This window comes from Sciurus carolinensis, chromosome 5 (genome assembly GCF_902686445.1).
Source record: "Sciurus carolinensis chromosome 5, mSciCar1.2, whole genome shotgun sequence".
NCBI lineage: Eukaryota > Metazoa > Chordata > Mammalia > Rodentia > Sciuridae > Sciurus > Sciurus carolinensis.
The window spans coordinates 111,051,473-111,063,190 of record NC_062217.1 but is presented as its reverse complement, the minus strand read 5'-3'; the positions used below and the strand labels follow the sequence as shown (position 1 = coordinate 111,063,190).

The 11,718-nt window shown below is 36.7% G+C and overlaps 1 protein-coding gene across 3 annotated transcripts in view; it reads right to left on the bottom strand.

Annotated features, from left to right (window-relative positions):
* Positions 1-4,561: 4,561 nt before the first annotated feature.
* Bicc1 (BicC family RNA binding protein 1) overlaps positions 4,562-11,718 on the bottom strand; it is a 270,647-nt gene continuing 263,490 nt past the window's right edge. For 2 of the 3 annotated variants that reach the window (XM_047553385.1, XM_047553386.1), the window contains exon 21: positions 4,562-7,076. In XM_047553385.1, the coding sequence (XP_047409341.1) occupies positions 6,946-7,076 (131 nt within the window). In that variant the 3' untranslated portion in view covers positions 4,562-6,945. Of the gene's footprint in view, positions 7,077-9,453; positions 9,533-11,718 lie in introns of all 3 variants that reach the window. The other variant, XM_047553388.1, reaches the window with a different exon arrangement.

The following is an 11,718-nucleotide window of genomic DNA, read 5'->3' as shown; positions in this document are numbered from 1 at the left end:
TGATTCCTCTGTATTAGCAGAACATTAAAATCAACTTTCAAGAGCATCAAAGAGAAGTAAAAGTTCTAACATCTACTAATAATGGCTCCAGACAAAGAGGACTGGAATGCAAGGGTGAAAGTGGCAATGGATCTGTCTCCAAAATGCTGTAATGCTGCTACATGCACGCCTTGCTGCCTCTGCCTTGGAACCTTGCAAGCCACCATCTTGAGGATATCACAGGAAATACTTTCCACATCTAGAGAATGCCAGATCCCAGAGGTACTGCCACACAAAATAAGAACTCTTCCAAATGACTGGAAATGCTATTCTCCCTCCACTGTGGGGGGAAAATGTAAATAAGTGGTTAGAAGTGATTTGGACAAATTAGCAGAATAATTTGATATGTGAAACATGGGGTACTACAGTAGTAGCTGTGGGGCTGTCCAAAGAACAGAAACCTTCTAAAAGAGAAGCACATTGACATTGAACACATAGGGAAGCACATTTTGCTATGACTCTGTGTCATACAGCTTACTGTGTCTTAAGGACACCAGAAAGCACATGCAAACTCTGTGCTCCTGTGACTGAAAAAACATGACCATGGCACTTGAAAACTCTGTGAATGTTTCTGAATACATTTAAAGTTTCTATTACAAAAACCTTACAATGCAACACTCCTCTGAGTGGATGCTGGACACGTGAGTTCAAGAAGTATTTGTTTCTCATCTGTGGCAGGTATACAAAGTGAGAGTGAGCATTTAGAGAGACTTTTTAATATTTTTTAAGTTGTCGATGGACCTTTATTTTACTTATTTATTTATATGCGGTGCTGAGAATTGAACCCAGTGCCTCACACATGCTAGGCAAGTGCTCCACCACTAAGCCACAACCCCAGTCCAGCATTCAGAGACTCTCATAGTAAAAATGTTGTAAGTAGTATACAATTGCTTTTTTTTTTTTTTTTTACAATTGCTATCTTTTACAAATCTGCAAGAAACTGAAAAACAAAAAATGTTTCATTGCAGATGGTTTGAGGAACACTGATACAATGAACATCTGTATTTGCCTCACTTACCTTCCATTATTAACTGGCAGACAAAATCTTTCAGAGGACATGAAATCAGGCACTTAAAAAGTTTTGCTCTTACTTCTTTACCTGGTTTCTCCTCATTAATTTATCCTTGTCTTGGAAGTAGTGTGACCAGAAGGTCATAGGTCCTTTTTTCATGTTTATACTTCCTATTATGTGGATACTATAAAATGTTTGCATTTATTCTAGGCTTACACATGGGAAACAAATATATATTTTTTATCCCTATAAATATTTTTCCTAACCCAATTCTAAGTTCTCTGGTATTTTGTAAGCAAGTCAGTTATTTAAAAATACCCTCATCACATTGAGTGCCCAATTTAAAGTTTATATGATAGGAAAAGTTGTAATTTTCCTTAAGCCTCTCCCCCTCAATCTTCCCAGTTTTCTAATGGAAGTACTTAAGTTTGTTTAATGTGTGTTCAAACTTTCAAACATATTAAGAAAGTAATAGGATGGAACTTCTCCTCCTTATTTAGAAATTCTACTCACATTTGTAAAACAGGAGGCAACATAACTTTGTTGTGGACATTTTTCAAGTCATAGGAAGAATTTACATAGAGCAACTTCATCTGGTTGTTAATGAGGAAAAAGTAAGAAAATGATACCCACTCATTACCAAATTCAGAAAGCTGGAAAATTTTATCCATGGTGACTTTGAATCAAATTGCATCAGCAGTTTGGACAGTCATTTGTGCTTGGGTAAAAACTGTTTGAACATAAATTGTTTTCTAGATATTTTGCTAAGGTCTTTTAATGTCTAATTCCCACAGCCTCTCTATGAAGGATTAAGAAGTACTTACGACAGTGAGTTCAGAGTCATTTGTTTTCTCTGGCCTTGAAATAAAGGGCCACACACACACAATTATTGAGCTACTCTTTTTTTTTTTTCCCCTCTTGTAGCTCATCCAAACATTCTATTATGAAGTTGAAACATTTCAGTTACTGTAATTTTTTCCTAAAGGTCCTGGTTCCCACACTGAAATTCTGCCTCTAAAGTAAGATTCAGACTCCAGTTCCCAAAATCTGTTCCAAAACACATTCATGGACTAACCCTTGAGAAAGGGAACTTCAAGCTCTACTTGCCTCCTTTCAGAATGAGTCAGTCTTTTAAAAAGCAACAAAAATGTGAAATCCCTTGATGAAGTGTTTTTGAAGTGCCCTGGCCACGTCTGTAAGAATGGTCAAATATTATCTCTGTTCACTTATTAAAGTGGAAAGGAACTCAACTTTGCACAAAGAGAGGCAAACTGCTCCTTCTGAAAGAAAAGTTCATTGATACTTTCAAAAGGAATTAGTAAAAACTCTTGGGGTGTGGTAGACAGAAAGGAATAAGTAGGGGAAATGGAGCACCTAGGGAGTAGGCTGCTCTGGGTCGGGGGAGGGCAGGACACCCGAAAGTATGGAACTCTCTGAGAATGACTATCAGAAACAACATATGATCGTTGGAAATAGGAATAACTCCAGACTCATGTGGAGAACCCAGGTGCCAATACACTAGTGAATAAGATTTAAAAGAATCAAAATAAAAAGCCACCAAATACATTACAGAATTCTATACAACATGAAGTCCCTGAACGTGACCTTCAGGGCAGTATTCTGACTTCGACCTTCTGTGTTAGGAGGGCAGGCGCTTAAGATGAACATCCTGGCAGAGGAAGTGGGCTTCCCTCTTGTGATGTAGAAGACAGAACACAATGATGATACCCGAAGGGTAAAGAACCACACACAATTAAAAAAAAAAAAAAGTAATATTGGTAGCTGATATTAATTCACGGCTATGATGCAGTGTGCTGTGCAAATGATTTACATACATACAGCTTCCCCTTACCTTTCAATCATTGACAAAAGTAGACATTATTTCCATTTTATGGACAAGAACTCCTGAGGCAGAGGAACTTTTCAAAGGTTTAAAGGCAACACCTACATGCTTGTCAAACTACAGAGTCCAGTCTCTTTAACCTCTTGGCCAGATTACCTAGTTATCCAAAAGGTGGTTTGAGGTGTGAGAAAGCTAACCTACCTGGAGCAGGAATTGTAAGAGAATCAGGACATCTAGTAATGACTAGAATTGCACAATACATTGAATGTCAGTTTATTATCAAAATTAGGTTAAATGCACTTCCACACTTTGAATTCATGTAATAAGTACTCAGTTCAGGGGAAGTTCTCAATGGAACAGTCATCTGAAGAAACTGTTTACCCCATTGTTGTGTCTTATGGGAGGTCTACATTTGGAATTGACTTTCAAGTTGTTATTGAATGGTTGGGGCAAACTCATGTTAAAGTAAAAAAAAAAAAAAAAAAAAAAAAAAAATATATATATATATATATATATATATATATATATAAACTTGATTTCTAGAAACTGTGATGTGACCTAGAGTGAAATCTAAGAAGTTATGAAACCTACCTAATGATAGGTACTATAGACTATGACTACAAAAGTAGGGAAGAACCCTTTTAGCCACACTGTCCTTTTGAGAATGGGATGAACCTGTGAAAACTAGAAAACAGAGGGAAAGATGAAGGGTAAGGGAATATTTTGCATTTAAAAATACAGGTCTATTGCAATGTGATAGGTACTTCCAATAGTTTTGTTAAAAACTGGGATTTCTGGACAGCTCCAAAGAATTTCCTTGGAATATGATAAACATGGAGGCCCTTGTTGAAGGGTGGGCATAACACATCTCTAAACCCTTCTCATTAGCTTCACCTTTATTCAGAGTGTCAGCTCAGTGAGGCCAAGCAGTTCTGTTTCATTCACTGCTGTGCCTAGACCAAGGCATGGCACTTAATATGTACATGTATTTGTATCTGTGCATAAATACAAACGTTAAGTATAGAATAAATTTTCATTAGGTCAGTGATAAGATTTCAGTTATTCAAAGGACTCTAGTTGTAGAACTTTCGAGAATCAATTAACCACAGATAATTTAAGTGGAGATAATCCTGGGAGCAAAACGGGCAGAGGGTTAGGGTTTCTTTAAAAACTTAGCCAAATTTCAGAATTACTAATGCAGTAGCAATTCCAGTTTGAGAATTAGTCTTCAGCATGACAGATAGCACTATGGTCAGTCCCTGAAGTGGGAACCAGGGTCAGTTCTGGAGTGCCTTTGCTGATGGATGAGGTTGTCAAAGTGGTCATACACTTGAGTCTTTAAAATACAGAAATAACAAGAATAAAGCCTGTTCTATAATGTTACTCTTTCTGTATGTACCTATGGGTGGTCAGAGAAACAATGATTGATTACTGGTCCTAGATTCACTGGGTGAAATAAAGTGCCTTAACTTCTGGTTGAAAATGAGTTCTGTCAATGCAAAACAAGAGGGGAGAGAATGCATATTCAATTCTACTGCAGAAACATCTTTCAACTTTGCTGAAATTTGCCCAAGATTTTTTAAAAAATTTTTCTTAGAATGTGAAGACAGGCATAGAGTTTTTATAAATATTTTTTTTAAAAGAAGACACATTTCTAATAAGAGCAATACAAAGGGGTTATATAAATTTATTTCTCATGTAACAATTGATTAGTTTAGAAAAATTCCCATTTTCAATGTTAATTCCATCTCTCATTTTAAAAAAGTCGCTAGAAGGACAAAAACCCACACAAAAATACAATCTGTATCTGTTCTATATTTACAGATAACCAGTCACTATTAAGGCACAGATTGATTAAAAGCTAACATTTTTTTCAAATAATCCAAATATTTTGTGCATCATAACACCGATATCTTTGTATACTGTAGTGTCATATTCCCTTATTGCATCAAGAGAAAGTGAAATAACTTCCAGTGTTTTATTTTTAGCCACCCTATTTAATCTAGTTTAAGTGGGACAGTTTTCCCTTTTGGCATATCAAAGTCTGTTCATAAAACCACTGTCAGCTGAATACTGCATGTTCATTCCATCTTCCTTCTATTGCAAATACAAATGGTAGAGAGCTAGGAAACAAGCTCTTTTTTTTTTAAATTTAGGGAAGGTCCTATTTAAGAAAAATTTAGAGAATTGAGCTGTTGAACAGGAAACAGATCCAACTGTTATGCTGTGAATTAATACAACCAAATAAGTCAGGGAGATGCATATGATCATCTGTATACACGTGCACATGGTACTTGCAAAGGGAAGGATTTAGTTCTGTGTTCTTAAGCAGATTAGGTGTAGTTGAGGAATGGGTAGCCACTTAATGCCAGATAGAACTGTTAATTTTATGACAGGCTCATGGTCTATGCCTTCAAGGATACATAACCAAAACTTCAGGTGAAAAATTTTCTGTGTGCAAAATATCAATTTTTGTTCTTTAATGATAAGACTTAATCATGGAAAAATGTCAGGCGTACCTCTTATACCACATTTGTGTAATTCCCCCAATGTTGTGTAATCTAATTCCTTTGGCTGAGAGCACATGAGGGTGGTTTATGTCCATGTAGAAAGTCTTAAGATACTGAACATAAATAAATCATTACAGGTAATTGACAACTTTTCCTATGGGAAAGTTTTCCAACAAATTAATATAGTGGAAATATTGCTTTGAAGAAAGAAAGGCACTTGAGTGATTTTCTTCACGGATTGAAAACCCTTCATAAATCCACAATAAGATGTCTGAAAAGACTCAGGAAACAATGTTGCCCGATTTCTTGGACTTTCACAGTATAAGAATGTAACAATAAATCCAGCCACTTAGCAGTACTTTTTTTTCCTTCAGAATTCAGCAATCTTTATAAACTATAACCCTGGAGACTTAAATAAAGCCTTTCCATTCTCAACAAACAAGCAGACAGTTTTAGGAAAGTCCTACGACCGTACGGAGCGTGGCTAAGGTGTGCATCATAAGAACCACGATCTTTTTCTCTTCATAATGGCAACAGTGCTGTCTTGTCAGAGGATTGTTTGTCTTTTTAAATAAAGTGACAATCTAGGACTCCAGTTATTGAATGCCATCCATTCTCTATCATAAATCTCTAGTAAATATCAATTTCATCAATTATGTACTGTATGCTTATAATATCTAAAAATAAAAGTTTGATATAAATAAGTGTCCTTTACTGGCAGTATGCTAAAAAACAAAAAACAGCCCTTTGCCCTCAGACAACCATTAAAATCATTTTAGCAATATAGGCAGCAGCTAAATACAATGACTGCAAAGGGTTAATATTGCAAAGTCCATTTGGTCTGTTTTTGCACCTGCTACTGTGAACTAGTTCATTGCTAAGTATTTCTAGGATGCTGACATAAATGAACAGAATTGGACCATAACCAAGTGGACTCACATTTCCCCAAGTCACAGAATATTCTGTACAGAAATCAATATCCAGTACCATTTCAAACAAAAATGACTAAATCTGATCTGTACCAATGTCAGGTGACATTATAATTAGAGAGAAAAGTTCCACAGGACAAGAAATTAGAATATGTAAAGTGCTGAAAGGCCTCAATAAGTATTTTAAAGCAGTACCAGAAAATTCCACTTTGATTATTTTTTTTTAAATCCCCCAAATACCAAAACAAGCAAACAAAAGAACTTCTAAGTTTTCTGGCATCCCAGATGTCAATTTATCCTTCATTTAAGTATAAAAAAAAATCAGTGCATATGTTATACAGGTAAATTAAAAACAGGAAATAAAGCCCTATCCTCAGATTCTGTCCAATTGCCATTTAAAAAAAAGCTATCCACATTTGGTATTTTGTATGGCAAGATAAGAACATCTTCTCTCTCTTCTTCCTTTCTGCCACAAAGTACAGGTGCAAATAAGATACTTTGGTCCTGATACCAGACACCGGAGTGCTGAAGAAGGCGTGCAGGGCAGGCTGTTCACAGATCTCCTGCATCCAACTCTACAGTTACTTGTGGGCGTGTGCCTAGGGGCGACTGCTACCAGCGGCCACTGACACTGGCCATGTCTGAGTGGTACTGACGAGGTAACCTTCCACTCGCTCCACCTTCCAGGAAAGAGGTGCGTGCATTTGGTGGTTCAAAGAGCTTTCTTCGGTTTTTATTTAGTTCTAGAGAGAGAGGGGGAAAAAAAATGTTAGCAGCTAGCAGCTCAGTGGAGATGTTCCATGTGCTACAGGATATGGCATTAGAGTTCTGAAAATGGTAACGGAGTAGGTTTGGGGATAAACTCGTCTGGTGGCAAAAGGAAAACTTTCAGTTAATGGTCAAGACATTTCTAAGATTCTACTAGAAAGTCTGATTGTTAGAGGCAGCATATTGGTAGCCTAGAAAAGGAAGGACAGCGAATAGTTTTTACTGTGGCTTGTAAGCCCCCTGGGGGATTATGTCATTCTCTGAATCTTCTAACCACATGAAACAGTTTGACCTACCCACAGGTCATTTCAGAGGGTGATGGGGCAATCAAGACTGTTAAAAGTAGATGAGAAGACCTATTACCAATGACACAGATCATTATGCTTAGTGAACTTACCCATGTCAAACACAGCAACCACTTTGTTATTAAAATCAGATGTGAAAAGAAGACCCCATAGCCGAGGATATTGTAAGAGTACCCAATTAAGCCACAGCCCCCACAGCTTCCCGACTCATAGAATGCATGCTTCTTGAGTCAGAAACATGAAGTCTTCTTGAGTGAGAAATATGAAGCAGCATGTCAGAAGGTTTCTTTGAATAAAAATTCAACTTAGTACAGCTTAGAAAATTAATACTTGGGAACAAACAATACTTGAATCCAAAACTTCAGGGAAAAGTGAGGTACGCTATTTTAATTGTGAAGAAATGAGAGTACTTAGAGAACACTGTCTAGTTTGTCTACTGTCAGGTATTAAGATTATTAACCAGAAAGGGTAAGAGTTAACTGAAGCAGACTACCTTGTTTATGACTAAGCAGCCCCACCATCAACAGACCCTGGACTCACTGAAGGAACTACCTTCATACAAGTAAAATTGTCAGACTCTAGAAATCAGTTTCTGATAAACACCAAATACAAATATCTTTATTCAATTTCAAGTGGAGCAGAAGTATTATGCAGTTGACTGGAAGTTATCTTTCATTTTTTGTGGGTGGCTGGAACAGGTGATTCAATATCTTATGGAACTTGTTTTTTCAACCATACATACACACAATCCTAAATCTATGATCAGAGACATAATGCTAGGGATAAGAACACTGACAGGCTATTTGTTTGTTTGTTTCTTCTGGCCATGTGGTCAGAATGTTCCAGAGTTTTGAAAGATGGGTCAACATCCTTAACACTGTAGCCTAATGCTTTCCAAAACAGTAAAGTTCCTGCTCTAAAAGGATCAAAGACACAGTGGAGACACCGCTTTTTGGTTCACATGTAGTTCTTAGGAGAGAAGACAAATAAGTGATTTATTAGCACTTATTATATGAAAACCACTCTATATATGTGCTATTCAATTCCTCCCTATAATTACCATTCTCTATTTTACAGATAACTGATTTTTAAAAACAGTGCAAGTCACTTCTCCACACATCTGCTAAGTGATAAGTCTGAAACCCCACTTCCCTGATACAAAGTTAATACCCTGAGTGACCCACCAGATAGAGAAGACCACCTGGGGTCTCAGGAAGACAACCCCAAGAAAGTGGTAAATCCAGGCACACCGCAATGACAGCATTATTTCATATTCAGAGTATGACATTTATTTTTAAATAGAAATGCTGAAAAACTCTTAAAAAAAAAAAAACACAGGGACAATATCTTTACAACGATACATGCCAACATGCCTCCTGGTGGCTACTGTTTCAAGTTCCTGCAGAATCACAATACCAATGACAATTCCATTAAAAGCTGAACAAGTGCATTTTGTTAAAGGAAAAAACCCGTAACTATAGCACTTTAAAATTCACAAATCAAGGTTGAATGTATTTAAAGACAAACTTGCAGAAGAGTTAAGAACAAATGACTCCCCTGGAAAAGTTTACCACAGTCACACTAGGAGACTATCTTTGGTCTTTGTTTTCTTGCAGGAGAATAAACCTACAAATCAGACCACTGTCATAGAGAAGGAAAGGTAAGGACTGAGGCTAATCCTCATTCTTTTCTAGCACACACATGTGCAACAGAGCTCATGAAAATGACTGAATCACTAAAGACAATTTTTAAAAATATAGATTTTTTTCTGAAAAGTCCCATCAACTTGAAAAAAGAAAATGTTCCTGAAGGAATTTGACCATCTCCTAAAGATGAATTTCTTAAAGATGTAGTTTCTAACAATTACATGTTACACTTGTGCTTTGCATTTTAAAAAAATCTTCTAGAGAGGTCATCAAGCAAGGATCAAATTCTACTGAAAAGATTAGAGCTTTTTGTTGTTTTTTAAATTAAAAAGCAAACTCCTTCCTCCCTTTTTTTTTTTTTCCCTCAGTAAGCCTAAGGGATAGTTTGGAAAAATACCAACCTTTTTCTTTGAAATTCCAAGGTTCACACAATCCTGGCAGCTCTCAGGATCTTGTTGCGGATCTGAACAGAGTCACAAACTAAAAGAATAGGTTGGGAAATGTTAGATCTACCTTAGGCTGGGATGGGAAGCCTGTAAGCAGGAATGCTAACTCCTTTCACTGAGTCTCTGCACATCTAGCTAGCTAAACGATCACTACATTACTCAGAAATCTGTGAATTTTCACAAAATCACAAATTTGAAAAGAAAATAAAGATCTAATTTGTTCTTGAATCCATCTCTACCAGAGATAAATTTCACCTCTTCCTATAACATTTCATGTTATCTGGTCCAAGATAAAAGCAAAACAAAAACCTCATACTTGAAAGAACAACTCCAAGTTACAAATCTGTAACATTTAAAAAGTGCTTTTGAACAAACTATGTACCTACCCAAACAGCATAACTACAAGACAAATGTAAGTCAGGGCTACCTAGCTAGCCTGTGTCTATCTGGAAATGGAATGTTCTGGGACTAAAATGGATGTGTTTGTTATCAGATAAGCTGAACTGGAGAAAGAGGCTTTTTGATGAAGGGTTTTCACTAAAAACTTACTACTTGCAGAGAAAACAATTTACTGGGTTCAAACGAATGCACTCAACAAAGTAAGGTGAAATCATCCTTAATCAAATACTTCATGCTGTGCAAGGCATTTATAAGGCATCTTATTCAACATCTCTAATTCCCTTTAAAAGCAAGAGGAGCTGTGACTCCCACGGAGAGGCATTCTACAAAGGTGGCATACAACATACTGAAGACGATGGTGGGAAATTTTTTTTAAAGAGGATTCAAAAATCCCTTGTGATTCTTGCCCTACTCCCACAACCCAGAGTGAAAAGTACTGCAGAGTAAAGGTACTGATGATCCAGCTGCAACCTAGGAAGCTACTCAGAGATATTTGATTATTGTTGAAACCTTCACAGAGTCTAGTACTAGTACATGAAGAATTTAATTTTCATTATATTTTCACTGACATTCCGTGAAACTGTAGTGAATAATGGCGGAGTTTTGCAGTGTATAGTTCACTGGTATAAAACTGCCGGCCTATCGACACATTTTGACTCAATTTGTAAGTAAATAAAATTTCATCAATTTCACTTGAAAATTAATAAAAGAATATGAAAGCATAATAAAGTTAATTTAAGTCTAGGAATAACCCTTTGAGGATGAGTTTTATGGTAAACAAAGCCGAACCACCCTATTGCCACAACTGGTAAGAAAGAAAGAACAAGGGAGTATCATCGCTAGTAATACTTAATGTTAACATTATTGTCTATTTCCATAAACCGGATGACATGTTACATAAAAGGACAGGTCTTAGAAATGGCAGGTGACCCTACACAATCATCTATTCCAATCTATCTTCAGTATTAATAAACCAAAAGAGGTTTGAAAACTCACCCAAGGACCCACAACTTGGCAGAGATAGTGCAGTTTTTTGAGGGCACTTTTCTTTCACTACACCATGATAAATTATGAGTAAACAGGAATTATGTTACTACCTTGTGGAGTACCATTAATGCAGTCTCTTGGGTATACAAGGTCAAGATAGATTTCTAAAACTGATGTGTGCAGAACTCTGTCCACGGAGGTGCTGAAGAGTTGCCACCAGGAAGTACACTGGCAGAATTTCCACCCCTATATCAAAGCTGCTATGCTTATACCTGCTTCCGATCAAGGATTCCTTATGGGGAAGTGGGTAAAGTAAGCAATGTGCTGCTAAATAAAGAATCAGAGGTTTTACTTATTTGCTGATCTGATTAGTTGAATGCTGTCTGGAATGAACTTTCACCAATTGGATGTAACCGCTTGCCTGATAGAGGTATATAGCCTGCAAGTTCAATCCTCTGAAGAAGTAAGTCATTTTTCTTGGCTTCTATCCTTAGTGTCTTTTTGAGAGACTGGTACACATATAAATTTGATATTCAAGAGCCTTATTGGAAAGTCTTCAAAAACTAATCTCAATTTCATTTCTCTAAACACATTTTTGAGGTACATTACTATGTATTTGCCAACTCCTGAATCAGCTGGCTCAATTATTTCCAAATGAGCGGCACCCAATAGATAAGCCTAGAGCATTGTCTAATACACAGAATAGGCAACAGATGCACAAAGAAGGCTGGTCACAGGAGGCAGACATTATTTTCCTTCATTCTGGGACTGCCTTCAGGATGCTATATTCATTTGTGAGTCACAAATCCTATTAAAACATTGAGAACATTTAAA